This window comes from Neoarius graeffei, chromosome 1 (genome assembly GCF_027579695.1).
Source record: "Neoarius graeffei isolate fNeoGra1 chromosome 1, fNeoGra1.pri, whole genome shotgun sequence".
NCBI lineage: Eukaryota > Metazoa > Chordata > Actinopteri > Siluriformes > Ariidae > Neoarius > Neoarius graeffei.
In genome coordinates, this window is record NC_083569.1 from 78,942,433 (window position 1) to 78,960,548 (window position 18,116).

General features: G+C 39.8%; 1 protein-coding gene across 1 annotated transcript; it reads left to right on the plus strand.

The window, feature by feature from the left end:
- The first annotated feature begins 13,615 nt into the window (after nucleotides 1-13,615).
- Nucleotides 13,616-16,042, plus strand: LOC132885239 (multiple coagulation factor deficiency protein 2 homolog). Its single transcript, XM_060919674.1, has 2 exons — nucleotides 13,616-13,763; nucleotides 15,630-16,042. Exons 1-2 carry the CDS (start codon nucleotides 13,616-13,618, stop codon nucleotides 15,887-15,889), a joined length of 408 nt encoding a protein of 135 aa, XP_060775657.1. The 3' UTR covers nucleotides 15,890-16,042.
- Nucleotides 16,043-18,116: the final 2,074 nt, after the last annotated feature.

Sequence of the window (18,116 nt, forward strand, 5' to 3'; positions counted from 1 at the left end):
TATAGCCTAATACAAAATATTCTGTGGCTGTCCAAAGAACGCCAAGAATGATCTAGATACTGGCTACAGCCAAATTTCCAAAAACTGCGTGGCATTCAATGTGTTAAGAAAATCTCTACTTGTCATGATCAGGAAATATTCAGCATTTTTTGACTTTTGATAACTCATATTCCTGCTGCAGCTGATGAACAAGGCAATCTATAATTGTTTTAGCCAAATAACAGGCCTGATTCTGAATCTGGTCCACCATCTTTAATTTGTCAACAACAACAAAAGCATGTGAACACAACACACTGGTAAATACCACTTCCCAACTGGAAAATATCATCTTCCCATAGCACATGAACGTAGCATAATGGTACGTACGTTTTTTTTTTTTTTCGAAAATCCCGCTCCCAATGCATTTTCTATTAGGTTTTATGTGCTCGCACAAGCAGCGTGCTTACGTCATACGCCTGTTGCGCCACGCAAGTGTTGCCAGATTGGTTTTTAGTGCATTTTGGCAGGTTTTGAACATAATTTTGGGCTGGAAAACGCAACTTCCGCGGGAAATGTGTGAACATTCTATGAAGAAGATGGCGGCGAGTGTTGAGTGCAACAATACGATAGCGTCTCTGAAAGAAGTTCCCTTTAGTCGTCATACCAATGAGGAGAAAACGGCAATCAAACAGCTAGGACCTCCTAGACCGAAGTTAAACATCAAGAAAGTGTCTACGAAGGGGGAGAAGACCTACTCAAGAGGTTTTAACAAGAACTGGTGCCACCGGAAAACTTGGCTGGCTGGGATGTAGTCAATGCTCGTTTTTGCTACCCTTGCGTTCTCTTCCACCCTGGAAGTAGCACAGCAGACGGTACAGTGATATCTGATATTTGAATTTACTAGGCAAAAGTTGTTTGTGTGTGTGTTACCAATGGCAGTTTAACATTGCCATGTTTTTGTTTTACCAATGGCAGTTTAACATTGCCATGCTTGGAATATTTCAGTAGCCTCAAGTTCTCTCTGACTTGGTGTAAATTAAGCATATTTTCAGTTTTTATATATTGTACAGTATGTGTTCATTGGAGCCAGCAGCACGTTACCTTTATTCCAACTTGTTAAGCCAAGTTGCACTGACTACAAAACCTTGTGTAACCTTGTGTGTATATAGCTAAATAACTAAAGCCTTTTGTGTTCATTGACATGCTTGTAATACTTTTAAATTAACTTTTAAGGCATGGCTTTCTGGAGGAGTTCTTGGGGAAAAAAAAACTGCAGAATTTATTTAGAATTATTTGTTGTTAAAATGGTGCAATTCCATATTAAAAACAAAAACATAATTAAGCTGCACATGTTTGTTTGATGGTTATGCTTTTCATCTTTTTCAAAACTTAAATAAACACTTGTTTTGGATTTATATCCTGCCACTTTAATTGCATTCTTTAGAATTGAAGAAATTAGAATATGTTTATAATTAAGACTTTGTGTCTACTTATTATAGAATACTGGAATAATATGAGAAAATAAATGAGTAATGTAATATTAATTGATTGTGATGCCAAATGTTTTGCTTTGAAGGCTTCACAATGAATCTTCCTTAGTTTTAGCCTGGCAAGCCAGACTAAATGTGAATATTTGCCACTCGTAGGCAAAAATATTTTTGGCCGCTAGGCGGGTGGGTCTAGTTTACTAGGCTACCCTAGTTTGCCACCTTTAACTTGTTTAGTGTTGCCACCTAGTGGAGAGAAGAGATATTGTCTATATTGATATCTGAATTTACCAGGCAAAAACAAGTTCGGCCAATTGATTTGCTACCTAGGTCAATTTACTTCAGTCCTGTGGACATTTACGGTCCGTGTAGACATAACGGGGGAAAATTGCCCCCCCTGAAAAAAAATTCAGGAGCCGCCACTGCTGGCATAGCGAGATGTGAAGGTACGGACTGGAGTTACAATTGTTAAACACAACACAATAATATGCATAATGCAATATTGATGTTCCCTGGTCTATGAACAGAATGATAAAAACGACATTTATCATCCATATCGAGATACTTTGTGGTTGTAAATGTGTAGATATCATTGTTTATTGGGTCAGCTTCTGTTAAAACATTGTATAAGTCTAGTCTTGTCTAGTCTAGTCTTCTTGTCTAGTTAAGTCTAGTCTAAATGCGGAATAAACTTGGAAACACTGTCGTTCAAGCCAGGTGCCTCTGTCAGCTCTGTGGGCTAAGCACCCCCAAAGATCAGATGCTAGAATCGCCCCTGTTTAACTTGTAAGGCGACTTTATCGAGTTATGTTGAACTCCGGTGGGAAGAGAAAAAGTACCGCGAAGAAAATGGAGGAGCTGTCGGTCGCAGGTGCTTCCAATGCACTAATTGATAACTGCCACGATTATTCTGCCCGTGATGACACCCCGAAATTTTCCGTAATAAGTGAAGAGGACTTTCCTTCTCTGCCTGTCACCCCAGAGAAACCTCCTGTAAAGAGAGGTAAAACTGAAATGGCCAACACTGATATTGTGTCTACTCTGTCAACGTTGATCAACGCCAGATCAGATGAGCTGAAGACTTTGGTCCAGAATAACACTGCTCAAATCACAGGTCTGAGGGGAGAAATGGAGACTGTCTGCAGGCAAATGAGTGAGGTGAAGGGGAAAGTTTCCCAACTCGAGCTCTCTCTTGAAGAAGAAAAGAAGCATGTTAACATGCTGGAATTGCGCATCACTGAGATGGAGAGATATTCGAGGCGCTGGAATTTAAAACTACACGGCGTGGCCGAGAGGGTGGAAGACAAAGGTGTACGGAAAGAGGTGATCCGCATTTGCCAGGCGCTGCTGCCATCAGATGCTGAACGACTCCCAGATGTTATCGACACAGTGCACCGCGTCGGGGTGAAGAAACCGAACGCCACCAGAGGCATCATCATACAGTTCTCCTCCCGTGTACACAGAGCAGCCGTGTGGGCTGCAGCAAAGAATTCATCCTACCTCAAAGAGAACGGTCTGCGCTTCGCGGAAGATCTCTGCAAAGCCGATAGGGAATCGAGGATGAAGTTCTGGCCGCTTGTGAGTGAAGCACGCAAGGCTGGGAAAATCGCCTACTTTGTAGGTGGCCGTGCCTTCATTGAGAGACAGGAGAGATCTCTTCCAGGTTGATTTAAGGAGTATGGCAACTACAGTCCACCACACTTGTACCTTATGTTGCCCTTGACATTTGTGCTAGGTATTTTGCAAAAGTTTGATGGCTAAACTTAAGCTGTATTTACATTTCCTTTTACCATAATATGATGCTGCTCTCGTATCATTCCTTCATAGTTCTCAGGGTAAGAGCTGTGCGGTTAGCGCGTTTAAGTTCGTCTTTATAACACAAGTTTGTCGTTATCTGTAGTTTCTCTCAACGCCAGGGGTTTAAGGGATAACTTGAAACGAAAAGCTTTATTTTTATTTGGAAAACAATGCAAAACTGATTTCTGTTTTTTTCAGGAGACTCATACTGTTAATGATGTGCACTTTTGGAAATCTCAGTGGGGGAATGAGGCCTTTTTCTCACATGCCACACAACGTTCTGCTGGAGTTTGCACTCTTAAAAATAATTTTACAGGGGGTATATTACATACTGACTGTGATAAGAATGGTCACTATGTATGTCAGGTTGTGGACACTCACAACTCCAACTTTATTTTAATTAACATTTATGGATATAACTTAGTATCTGATAACAACACTTTGCTTACTATCGTGGAAAAGAAAATTTGTTATTGGCTGGCCAGATTTCCTAATGCTCATCTAATTATAGGGGGAGACTTTAATATTACTCTTGATGACACTATTGATAGGTGGCCACCAAGATACCAAACTAGTAGCAGTGCAGACTTAAAATCACTAATGCAAAGGTTTGATCTATTAGATGCTTGGAGAGAAAAGCACCCTCATGACAGAATTTTTACCTGGTGCAGTAAATCAAGGAGTAGACAATCTAGAATAGATTTTTGGTTAGTTTCAAGCAATCTTAAAGACTCTTTTTAAATATTAACATTCTCTCAACCCTGTTGACTGATCACAAGGCTATCCAAATTAACATTTCTTTACTTCCCTCTTCCACTAAATTTCACCAAAACTCATACTGGAAACTTAATAGCTCTATTTTGTGTCATGAAGCAGTAAAACTCAGGGTTAAGGAACTAATACGAATCTATTGGAATGAAGCCCAAGCTGAAAGAGTATATGGGAGTAAATGGGAACTTCTAAAGTTTGAAGTTGGGAAATTTTTTAGGAAATGTTGCAGTAATCTCGCTAAAGACAAACGACATGAGGAAGAAAAGGTGATTTCCAAGATAACTACATATCAAATGTTTAAACTGAGAAAATGCATCATTTAAAGAGAAAAATTAGGTGATTTTAAATTTCATGACAACAACACATCTCAAAAAAGTTGGGACAATGCCATGTTTCCCACTGTGAGACGTCCCCTTTTCTCTTTACAACAGTCTGTAAACGTCTGGGGACTGAGGAGACAAGTTGCTCAAGTTTAGGGATAGGAATGTTAACCCATTCTTGTCTAATGTAGGATTCTACTTGCTCAACTGTCTTAGGTCTTTTTTGTCGTATCTTCCATTTTATGATGTGCCAAATGTTTTCTATGGGTGAAAGATCTGCACTGCAGGCTGGCCAGTTCAGTACCCGGACCCTTCTTCTACGCAGCCATGATGCTGTAATTGATGCAGTATGTGGTTTGGCATTGTCATGTTGGAAAATGCAAGGTCTTCCCTGAAAGAGACGTCGTCTGGATGGGAGCATATGTTGTTCTAGAACCTGGATATACCTTTCAGCATTGATGGTGTCTTTCCAGATGTGTAAGCTGCCCATGCCACACGCACTAAGGCAACCCCATACCATCAGAGATGCAGGCTTCTGAACTGAGCGCTGATAACAACTTGGGTCGTTCTTCTCCTCTTTAGTCCAAATGACACGGCGTCCCTGATTTCCATAAAGAACTTCAAATTTTGATTCGTCTGACCACAGAACAGTTTTCCACTTTGCCACAGTCCATTTTAAATGAGCCTTGGCCCAGAGAAGACGTCTGCGCTTCTGGATCGTGTTTAGATACGGCTTCTTCTTTGAACTATAGAGTTTTAGCTGGCAACAGTGGATGGCACGGTGAATTGTGTTCACAGATAATGTTCTCTGGAAATATTCCTGAGCCCATTTTGTGATTTCCAATACAGAAGCATGCCTGTATGTGATGCAGTGCCGTCTAAGGGCCCGAAGATCACGGGCACCCAGTATGGTTTTCCGGCCTTGACCCTTACGCACAGAGATTCTTCCAGATTCTCTGAATCTTTTGATGATGATATGCACTGTAGATGATGATATGTTCAAACTCTTTGCAATTTTACACTGTCGAACTCCTTTCTGATATTGCTCCACTATTTGTCGGCGCAGAATTAGGGGGATTGGTGATCATCTTCCCATCTTTACTTCTGAGAGCCGCTGCCACTCCAAGATGCTCTTTTTATACCCAGTCATGTTAATGACCTATTGCCAATTGACCTAATGAGTTGCAATTTGGTCCTTCAGCTGTTCCTTTTTTGTACCTTTAACTTTTCCAGCCTCTTATTGCCCCTGTCCCAACTTTTTTGAGATGTGTTGCTGTCATGAAATTTCAAATGAGCCAATATTTGGCATGAAATTTCAAAATGTCTCACTTTCGACATTTGATATGTTGTCTATGTTCTATTGTGAATACAATATCAGTTTTTGAGATTTGTAAATTATTGCATTCCGTTTTTATTTACAATTTGTACTTTGTCCCAACTTTTTTGGAATCGGGGTTGTACCAGTCTAAAGCTGAAGGGGCTTTTGTAAGGTCCAGAAGGCAATGGATGGAGGAAGGTGAACAGAACTCGGCATATTTCTTCAGGTTAGAAAAGTCCCAGTCCAAAAATAATACCATTCGTCAACTAAGAATAGACAATGTAATATGTGATGATGCAAACCAGATTGCAAACTTCTGCTCCAACTTTTATAAAAATTTATACGGCTCCCAATATTGTGAAGACAGTACTGTCTCGTTTCTGGATTCTTTAACTGGTATTACTCCGATCAGTACTGCGGACCAAGAGTTCTGTAATTGTCCAATCACTTTAAAGGAAGTAATAGACTCAATTAGCAGCTTAAAGAACAACAAATCTCCTGGAGTGGATGGTCTTACATCTGAGTTTTACAAATCCTTCTCCAAGGAATTAGCTCCGTTTTTGTTACAAGTGTTTTGCGAAAGTATTACCAAAGGTGCTCTCCCTCCCACTCTAACACAGGGCCTCATAACCCTCATCCCTAAACCTAAGAAAGATATTTTACTTATTGATAATTGGCGTCCAATCAGTCTCCTCAACAATGATTACAAAGTTTTAGCTATTATTTTTGCTAAGCGCTTAAAAAATGTTTTGGATGATATTATAGATGAGACACAATCTGGATTTATGAGAAACAGGCATATTTCCAATAATATTCGACTTGTACTTGACATATTAGATTACCCAGAGTTAATTAATAATGAAAGTTTCATCCTCTTTTTGGATTTTTACAAAGCTTTTGATTCAGTTGAACACAAATTCATTTTTAAAGCACTTGACAAATTTGATTTTGGTGATTTTTTTTTTTTGCAGAACAATTAAAACATTGTACGCCAATGGGAGTAGCTCAATTAAACTAAAAAATGGTACATCTCCTAGATTTGAGTTAAAACGTGGGATACGTCAGGGATGTCCTATCAGTCCTTATTTATTTCTGCTTTCCACTCAACTATTAGCTAATCATATCAAAGCGAGTAATCTGAAAGGTATATCGGTCACAGATAGGGAAGTTATTATAAGCCAACTAGCTGACGACATGACCCTCTTTTTACAAGACTCCTCTCAAGTTTCTCTTGCTCTTGATTTAATTCAAATGTTTTCTAAAGCTTCGGGTCTTCATTTGAATGTAAATAAATGCGAACTAATGGCAGTCAAGAAATGTGAGTTACCTGCTATCTGCAATATTCCAATTAAAGAAAGAATCACATACCTAGGAATAATTGTTACAAAAAACCAAAAAGACAGGTGTGACTTGAACCTTATCTCAATTTTAGAAAGAACCAAAAAAAAACTTAATCAGTGGCTTCAAAGAGATCTTTCACTAAAAGGTAGAACTCTCTAAGGCGGAAGGTATATCCAGGCTTACCTATGCTGCCATTTCCTTAGATGTTCATAAAAAAGTTATCAAGGAGATCGATCAGTTGCTTTTTAATTTTGTTTGGAAGAATAAAACTCATTATATTAAAAAGTCTGTCTTAATGAATAATTATAGTAGTAGTGGCCTAAATTTTCTTGATTTTAGTACACTAAACAACACATTCAAGGTTAATTGGATTAAGCATTATTTAAAAGAACCTACCTCTGTTTGGAACATCATCTCAAGTCATATATTCTCTAATTTGGGTGGTCTGAAGTTTCTTCTACTTTGTAATTATAATATTGATCGTATACCTTTCTCTCTCTCAAACTTTCATAAGCAAACACTTTTGGCCTGGTCTCTTATTTATAAGCACAATTTTTCTCCTAATAGATATTTCATATGGAACAACAGGGATGTTTGTTACAAAAGGAGATCTCTGTTTTTTGACAGTTGGTTTAGGAATGGCATTGTACAGATCAATCAGCTTTTCAATAAGGAAGGGAATTTATTTAATTACCAAGAATTCCTTTCTCATTATAAGATCCCTGTGACCCCTAAAGATTTTGCGGTCGTCTTTGACGCCATTCCATCTGGTGTAATTATGCTCTTCAAGGGTTACACCACTCCACCTTCCACTGTGGCTCCTTTGCCTGATCCAGTGGACACACCCATAGGGAAATTATGTTTTCTGCCAGCATCTCGTAAAAATAACAAAAAAATTCGCTCCTTATTTTTAGCTGATTGTGTCTCTGTCCCATATGTAATTACCACCTGGAATACACATGTTCAGAACCTATGTTGGGGAAAAATATGGACCCTTCCTAATAGATACCTACTGGTTAACAAAGTTAAAGAAATTTCTTTTAAAATCATTCATCGTTGCTATCCTGTCAAAACATTCTTAGTGAGGTTCATTAAAGACATTGATGTATCCTGTACTTTCTGTAACGTGCACCCAGAGACTGTCTTCCACTTATTCTGGACTTGTGAACACACTCGGAATCTATGGCAAGGCATTTGTCGTTTTATTTTGGACCATATTCATGAGACCTTTGTACTATGTTTGCACAATGTATTGTTTGGATTTATAGATTATCAGAGAGAATTGGACAGTGAATTTTTTCTTGCTAATCTCATTATATTGCTGGCCAAATTTTATATCCATAAATGTAAGGTGTTGAAAATCAGACCCTCTTTTTGTACATTCAAAAAAGAAATTGAATTCTACATAAAAACAATATCAACCTCTCCCAATAAGAAAGCCATTAAAACATTAAGTATGTGCTCCAAATTTCATGTATTTTTGTAATTTATACGTGTGTGTATACATATATATTTTTTTACACGTTTGCACCATTTATAGTTTTTGTTTACAGTAACCCCTGTCGTTGTATATCCGCATTTCATGTTTGTTTGTTCTGTTCATATGTTTGATAATATTGTCTGATGTACTGTATATTGTAAATGAAAGGATTTATATAATAAAAAAAAATCTACATTATTGGTCAAAACATCGATCTCGAGACCATAATAGCCAATCAAAACAGCTTTTACAAAGGCACCCACATTTTTTTTTAAGTCACTCGTTCATTTTATTCGTTTTTGTTCAGTAAAAACCCAAACATTTGAATTTATTTCCTCGCGTCGCACATCAATGACGTCCGCACGCGGTATTTTTCCTTTCGCGGTTTGTTCCTTCTCCCTCGCCGTAGTAAGACACCCACATCCGCTTGTTCTGAGCCAGCATCACAGTGCTGTTAGCCAATCAGAGGTAACACGTTTACATGTCATGAATATTAATAAGTAAGAGCTGAAATCCTGTCGTTCTCTCCCCACCCGCTCCTCCAGCAAACTAGAACAGCCGGAAACAGGAGAACCGCAGCATATTTTTCACCAAAACCGCCTCACAGGGCATTCATTCATACTAGAGACCACCGCACAGTTAATGAAAAACGATGCAAGGGGACCTTTTAACAATAACAGCGACTCACTAAGAGTCTTAATATTAAAAAGAGCCTGGCGATTGTAAACAAACAGAGTAGATACATCTTGGCAAAATGCACATAGCGGTCGGGTAACTGCACACACTCTGCTGAGCAGACGAGGGAGATGAGGCTGACGGCTTGCCACCACAGGCGCCATCTTTTTTTGTGTGCTTAACTCTGACAAGACTGAAGTACTTGTATTTGGACCACATGCAGCTAGAAGTAGGTTTTACACATCGATAACATTACCCAGATAGCTTTCTTTCATCTCAGAAATATTGCTAAGATAAAAAATTTGTCACTTCACGAAGCAGAAAAACTAGTTCATGCTTTTGTTCCCTCCAGGTTGGATTACTGTAATGCCTTACTGTCTGGATGTTCCAATAAGTGCATAAACAAGCTCCAGTTAGTTCAAAATGCAGCAGCAAGAGTCCTTACTAGAACTAGAAAATATGACCCCATCACCCCTGTCTTATCCACACTGCATTGGCTCCCAATCAAATTTCGTATTGATTATAAAATATTACTATTGACCTTTAAAGCACTGAATGGTCTCGTGCCACAGTACCTGAGTGAACTTCTGCTCCTTTATGACCCGCCACGCCGACTTGGATCAAAAGGTGCAGGGAACAGCCTTCCAAGTAGTGTTCGGGAATCAGACACAGTCTCAGTGTTTAAGTCTAGACTGAAAACATATCTGTTTCGTCAAGCCTTTTGTTAATGGTGTTTGAGGTAAAGGTGTAGATCTGGAGGGTCCTCAGACAGAGTGTTTTGGTAAACTGGGATGTATGGATGCTGTCAGTCCCCCACTCGCTTGCTCACTCGAGTTTGTTGCCGGTGTAGTGGCTGCTGCTTTATGTCCCGGGGCTCCCTCATGCCTGTGCTACCTTCTGGCTCTCCCCTTTTAGTTATGCTGTCATAGTTAGTTGCCGGAGTCCCTGCTTGCACTTAGCGCAAAATTTATACTGGTCTGACTTATTCAGGTGACATTGGGCATACCCAACAACCTGTGTTTTCTCTCCCCCCATCTGTCCCTCTGAGTTACATGTCAATCCTGAGATCAAGATGCTGACCTCTTCTGCTCCTCGGACCTGCCTGATCCATCCTGATGCTCTGTGTCTTGCTGGAGTCTCATCACATCGCTCCTGCGGAGGATGGCCCCATATGGACAGTTGAAAGTCACACTTGGAAGACGCTCTGGACACTTACAGTAATGCTTTTATGGCTGAGGACTACAGTTGACTTGCTAACTTTAGGTCTGCAGTTGTCATGAACAGTTTTGCACTGAAGTTTCCATCAATGAAGATTTATAACATCAACGAAACTGACTTCATGTTAAAACTGTTAATGTTGTCTGTTGTTGCCCAAATGAGGATGGGTTCCCTTCTGAGTCTGGGTCTTCTCGAGGTTTCTTCCTCATGTCGTCTGAGGGAGTTTTCCCTTGCCACCGTCGCCACAGGCTTGCTCATCGGGGATAAATTATGGATAAAATTAGCTCATGTTTAAAGTCATTCAAATTCTGTAAAGCTGCTTTGCAACAATGTTTATTGTTAAAAGCGCTATACAAATAAACTTGACTTGACCTTCAAAAACTAAAGAGCTTCATTTTAAGGTATTTAATAATATATATCCCTCAGGTGAACTCCTGAGACAAAGATTCAACTTTTGATCAAAATAATTGCACGTTCTGTGACAGTGAAATAGAAAGCATGGATCACTTATTTTTCTTCTGTCTGTATAACGATACCTTTTTAGTGTGACATGTATGATTGGTTTGATGCAAAAATCTCTTTCTTACACAATTTATCAGAAATGAGGTTACATTTGGAATAATAATGGAGGATCAAGAGACTGAATTTCTCTTCAATATTTTAGTTATTCTGGACAAATATTACGTTCATAAATGTAAATATATTAAAACACAAATCTTCTTGATTTTCTTTGAGAGAACTATCATATTACAAATCATTAAAATTCATGAAAAATAAAACAGCAGAAATTACTGAATATTATTAATGTATTAAACTTGCTAGAAATGACCCCCTAGTTGTGTGTTTTATTTATTTTTTGTTCAGTTAACATTGTGTGCTCTTTTTTGCGCTTGCCATATATTATTGTACATTTCCCGCCTCAATAAAAAAAAAAAAAAATCAGTAAATAGTGATGTATTTCATGTGACAGCGCCCCCTAGAGGAGACACACAACTTACAAGAAGTATAAACATAGACGCCGCCTTCTGCGTAGAATCATATGTCATCCTCGCCGTCATATAGACCCCTTCGCAGTAAACGTCATTCATACGTAAGCGGAAATTGCGCGCGCAGCCTGGACCCAAAAAAGACTCAGAAATGTCTAGTTGTTGTGTTTTCGGGTGTCAGAATCGTAGCAGTGATGGGGTTAAAATGTTCAGAATTCCAGCAGGATCTCACCCAGTCCAAAAAAATCGCCAACGTCTATAAGCCATCACACGTGTAGACTGGGATGAAAGCACCATCAAAAATGCGCGGGTTTGCAGCGCCCACTTCATCACAGGTAAGATCAGGCTATTTATTAAATCTTTCTTTTTTTATTCTTTCTAGTCTTCGTTTATTGATGTAGCAAAATACTTTGGTAACGTTTGTCTGATTAGCTGGGTCATAGTTACACAATGTAATGAATATTGTTAGCATGTTAACTTGGCTTTGCATGCAGTTGTGTTTGTAGGAGAGCTCTCGCTTGACTCAAGCAGTCCAGATTTTGTGCCATCATTATTTGCGTATGCCGAAAATCACAATTTTAAAGCAAGGATGGAAAGGTAAAATTGTGTGCCCTCACTCTAAATGCCAACTTACGCTGACTGCTCTAACCTACTGTAGCTCCCGCCCCGTTCAGTTTCATTTCTGCTCTCTGCCTCTCGCTTTTTACGCAGCTCTGATTTCTCTTAGCTGCACTCTTTACACTATCATTCCTTTCATGCCATTACCTCCTGCAAATTGCTGTTTAGTGTTGGGATTTGCTGTTGTAGCTAAAGCCACATTGCCATCACATCACTGGCATAATCTGATTAAAACAAAATGAATATGAATGTCCCATTGTTAATCAAGTTGTACATGCCCGCACATAACATAATCATATGCGTCTAAAGACTTGTAGGCACGAAGTTTTTCGTGGGTGTACACTGAAGTCTTGTCAGTAAGGTACGAGTATATATCTGGCCATTGTATACCAGGGAACTTACTAACATCGTCCGTCCACTCTTTAATTAAATGCGGATCCGGTAGGCGATGTCCACTTGTTAGAGTTAACTTATTTATGTAGCATTCTCGATCTTGTAACGACAATTGTTTGGCATAATCTGACAGCTCATAATGCCGGTCTATGGGCAGCGCCATTGTTTCTGGGTCCAGGCTGCGCGCGCATCCTGGCAACGGTCGGTTTGTTTACAAACATGCGAAGGGGTCTATTGGATGTGGCAAAGTGGAGATTCTTCAGCCGTCTCTGGTATAGCGTCTAGACAGTGGCCAAGAATAAAGATGCTTCATTCATGTGCTGCGTTTAACTGTACCAACAGGTTTACCGTCCAAATGAGATCACATGGGATTACCTTTCACAGGTGAGACTGGAAAAATACTTTTCATTGCATTTGCTCATTATAACATAATTTTACGAACAGATTTTTCAGACTTTGTGGCTAATATGAAGTCTCGCGCATAATAGCCGCTCGGTGAAACCTGTCTCCAAACAACCAAGTATTTCCTTCGTAACTACGCTGATTGTTGTTCGTTGCTTAGCTAACTTTTCACATACTATGTAGGTTTCCCAAAAATAAAGGCATGAAAAAGCAGTGGGAGACAGCTGTGCGACGGGAAGGGTTTTCTGCTACTCCGTCATCCATGCTCTGCAGTGAACACTTCAGAACGGAGGATTTGGACAGAACAGGTCAGACAGTCAGGATCAGAGAGGGAGCTGTTCCTTCAGTCTTCAGTTTCCCAGCTCATCTCCACCGGGTAGGTGTATAGTTATAAGCAGTGAGAATTAGATAATACAGTGCCACACTATGATGAACATTTTTGAACGTATGATGAATGTTTTTAACCTTTCTGAATGTGAAGGAATCAGTGATGTATTTTGTTTTGGTATGACGTTAGAACCTGGCCGAACTCAGTTTGGCGGTCATTCGGAATATTGACGGGTATTTCGCACACTATTTATAACCATCACATTAAAAGTTATATACGTTGTTTTGATGCCTGTTTGTTTCCCAAATATATACGTGTGTGTCTTAATGGGTGAATAAAAGGCATCGAGTTAAATATTATTGTAGAAAGGGGATTTATGAAATTCAGTCCATTTACTTGCATTGGTTTACAGGGAAGATTTGCCACATCCAATATGGCGGACACTCTGACGTATCCCAGCAGCGGGCCACCAGCTCAATGCGGCGTCTATGTTTATATGTCTATGGTGTCACCAGCTACTGAGGAGCTTGAACTTCGCATGGCTTTACTAAATACCAGGTCACTAGTAAACAAAGCGTTTTTATTGAATGACTTCTTCACTTCACGGGATTTGGACTTTATGCTTCTGGCAGAGACTTGGCTTCGGGATGGTGAGTGCACACCGCTTTGTGAACTCCTTCCTCCTGGCTGTTTATTCCTCAGCTCCCCTCGGGGCACCGGCAGAGGTGGCGGTCTGGCCTCGGTGTTCAAATCCAGCTTTCAGTGCCGTCTTATTCCATCTGCTACCGACTCCAGCTTCGAACTGCAAACTTTTGAGTTCCAACTTTCCTCTTTTTTTCTGTTATGTTTGCGGTTGTTTATCACCCTCCAAAATTTAATAAGCACTTCATCTGTGACTTTGCAGATTTTCTGTCAGGTGCCTCTGTGAAATACGATCATTTTCTTATTTCTGGAGATTTCAATATACATGTCTGCTGTAGATCAAGACCTCTGGTCACTGATTTCCTAAATCTCACTGAATCTTTTAATCTTGTTCAATGTGTTAAAGACCCGACTCACGAGAAAGGGCATATTTTAGATTTGGTTTTATCATATGATTTATCTGTGAGTGTTAATGAAATCTGTGAATCGGCGTGTATTTCTGACCATCTACCTGTGCTTTTTACTGTTTCAATTCCTTGTTTGAGGGCAAAACCCTGTGCTTCTGCGCGTCGTTTGCGCACAATTAACGCTCAAACTGTATCCCAGTTTTCAGCCATGTATAATGACTATATCATTTCTGGTGATATACTTGGCACTCCTGATGATAATCACGCTTTCAAAACTGAAGATCTTTTCAGCAATTTGAATTCTACTTGCGCGGATATCCTTGATTCTGTTGCACCTTTTAGAACAGGGGTCACCAAACTTTTTTCTCTGAGGGCCACATGGTCGTTCCTGACTGTGATGGGGGGCCGGGGTCGGGTCAGCTATATAACATAGAATTGTATGACCCTGACAAATATGACCACCAGCAGGCCTCATTGTGTAGTAGAGATTACTAGCCTGGCACGGCCATCCCCACTACTATATCCACACTACTGTATCAACACTTGATTCCTGGCACATATTTGTTTATCTTTACTAGTGGTTTGCAAAAGTAGTAATCGAGTCTTCACACTTTGTTTTAATTTGAAATACCACAGATATTCCATTTATTTTCTAATAAAAATAACATCAAAGCTGTCAAGGTAAGAAACATCTGCCTAGTTGAGGTGATTGACACTGGCAAAGGTGAGTGGAAAATTATAAATTGTAGGTAGGCCTGTTGATATTATTAATAATAATTGTGTGCAGCACTTAATAAAGGTCAAATAAATAGGCCTATAAAATAAATACATAAACAGTGAAATTATAATAATATGAGCAATAGATCAATAGATCACAGTAGTTGTGCTCTGTCTTGCACGTTATTGCTCTCATCCATGGCCAAAGCAAAAAACTCGAATTCTGACGCTTTCTCATTCAGCTGGTCATACACGTTGTCCCCCGAATCTTCAGTTCGCCTGGTCATAGTAGGTGCGGAGAGACTCACCGCATTGAGCGCATCCTTCTTGTCGGGACACGCCTCCTCGGCCATAGTGAGGCTACAGTGGCTACTTCTGGTGCTGTGTGTAATATCCCCAATCAGGGGCCATATTAATCACATTTCTCAACACTGATCCAGAATCAGTTTTTGCCTTTTGGTATGAATAAATGAGTCTGGAAGTGTGATTAAACTGGCTACCTAGTATGCTGTTGATCCCACAAATGTTTCCCAGTCCCAGAGCTGGAGTGCCGCAGTATGGTGGTTTTTTTTTTTTTTGTTGCTTTTAATTCCCTTCATCGTGTGTATAACCACGAACCTGTGTAGTGTAGCAGTTTTCTAGCAGTAACTGGGACTGAGAAAAACAAACTTGGGTGGAGTTTGACCTGTATTAGACTGATAAAGGAACTTTTTCTAGACTTTTTTTTTTTTCTCCTTTCCATTACACAAGTTGAATGTAATTCAAGCCTGTCATGTTTGTCGTTACTGCTTCACTATTTCAAAATGCATGACTATGACGGTAATAACCTGCTGGATGGGCTCGAGCTTGCCACTGCCATTACACATGTACACAAGGAGGAGAAAGGTGAGAACAGTCCACCAATGAAGGAGCAGGACCTAATCAGTATTATTGATCAAGTCCTTCGGGATGATGACAAAAACAATGATGGCTACATCGACTATGCTGAGTTTGCGAAGTCTCTCCAGTAACTGGGAGGTGGGTGGGTGGTGTGGAGGAGTGTGCTGCATTACTGTGAGCTCTGATTTACCTCTAATCGAACGGTATCAGTGATCTGGGTGTCTGCGTTATCACATGCACAGAAAACCTACAGTGTTCCTTAGGCTGTGTTTCTTCTTGTAGTAGTGCACTTTAGTAGTGCAGTTTATACTTTAACAAAGTCCCCATCAGTAAACGGCTTTCCATGGGTAGCTAGTAGGTGAGCTACCTTATAGCTAGCTCGGACAGCAGCCTGGTTGATCTGGTTTGGCGAAGGAATACATTCTGTTGTGCAGCCAGTCCGCATTTCATCCTCCGAATCCTGCCTTCTCTTGTTTGCCCTCGCAAACTAGCATACTGTTTGTGGCGGGTTTCGTAGTGACGACGCAGATTATATTCTTTGAAAACCGACACACTTTCTTTACATACAAGACAAACTGCACGGTCCTCACACTGAACGAAAAAATAATCAGTGGTCCACTGTTCTTTAAAAACTCTGCACTCTCTGTCAGCTTTTCGCTGACCGCTAGCCATTTTGCTGTCCTGAACACTGACAGTTTTCTGCGCGTGCGCTGCCTGTCACTGCTTGATCGCGAGCATATGACAAAAATTCAGAAAATATGAATAGTTCATTTTATAACTAAATATCAATTTTAATTGATAAAATCAACCAAATACAAGATGCAGACATGTTATTATTTGCCAAAAAGCAATTTAAAAAAAATAGGCCATGACCACTTTTGGGGATTGCCTCATAGGGCCGGTTCAAGTGGTGGGGGACAGAGGGGCTGGGGGGCCGGTCAAAGGGGGGTGGCGGGCCGTAGTTGGCCTGCGGGCCATAGTTTGATGACCCCTGTTTTAGAATAATGCGCAGAAAAGCGCTTACAGAACCGCGGCTTAACAACTCCGCACGCGCTCTCAGGCGCTCATGTCGGCGCGCTGAGAGAAAGTGGAAAAAAGATAAGCTCCATGTCTCTAAAGAAGCTCTTCGTGAAAGCCTGTCTGTCTACCAGAGTGCTGTTAAGGCTGCTAAAATGGATTATTTCTCCAGTCTTTGTTTCTTGTAATAGTTATACCCAGTGGGCACACAATGTTATGACAACGTTGTTTCTTAGTTGTACCCTGACGTCTAAATTTGGTTAGCTGGAGGTTGATTTGCAACAAGCCCCAACGTTGTGGCTACATCATCACAATGTTGTGGCAATGTTGTAACAACATTGTAATGATGTTGTGACAATGTTGTTTGCTAGTTGTGCCAATGTTGTTAGTTGTGGCAATGTTATTACAACATTGTAATGATGGTGTGCCTACGTTGTTTGTTATACAATGTTGTAACAACGTTGTAATGATGTTGTGACAATGTTGTTAGTTGTGGCAATGTTGTAACAATGTTGTAATGATGTTGTGCTAACGTTGTTTGCTAGTTGTGTCAACGTTGTTTCTTAGTTGTACCATGACGTCTAAATCTGGTTGGATGGAGGTTGATTTTCAACAAGCCCCAACGTTGTGGCAACGTTATAACAACATAATACCAACATTAAGACAATGTTAAATTTTATTTCCTCAAATCACACCGAACGCTGAGAGAATGTGAATATTAAACACATATAATATGTTCAGCATGTTCTGAATCTTTGCATCTGTAACACGTGACTATGGCTTCTGTCTTGTTCGAGCAGTGTGATTCATCTTTCGCTTGAAATTAAAGAACATCTATATAGTTATGGGTAAATAAAACACAAATCAATATTTTTTTTCTACTGAAATATTTTTATTCTGTTCTTTACATATCAATCATGGCTTTCGGCCTCCACTTCCCCACCTCGCCTGCGGCCTCCACCTCCTCGCCTGTCTGGTGCATATTTGAGGTGGGAACTGATGCACGAACACACCTCTGCTTCAGTGGCACCTGTTTGTGTGTAGCCAGGACACTGTCTGTGAAAGATAATAAAGTTGAGAAGAACATATCAAGATTTCATATTCAACTGAAACAAAATCAGTAAATTATATAACAGTATCAAGTAGAGGTAATTACAATTATTAATTGTAAAAAAAAGGTTAATAAATAATTTAATTTGGAAGTTTTTTTTGCCAACTGTTAATGATCATAAGAGAATTCAGCCTATTATGATTTAGTCATGAAAATTTTTTAGTCAACTTTGAATAATGATAATATTGATAATGGAAAATTAAAATGTTGCCCGAAATATTCCCATTACA

What these genes read in the sequence shown, in the direction of transcription:
- LOC132885239 (XM_060919674.1), top strand. Translation starts at nt 13,616, where the DNA reads ATGGTGTCACCAGCTACTGAGGAGCTTGAACTTCGCATGGCTTTACTA. An exon ending in AGAGACTTGGCTTCGGGATG is followed by an intron (nt 13,764 to 15,629) that starts GTGAGTGCACAC and finishes CCATTACACAAG; the next exon opens with TTGAATGTAATTCAAGCCTG.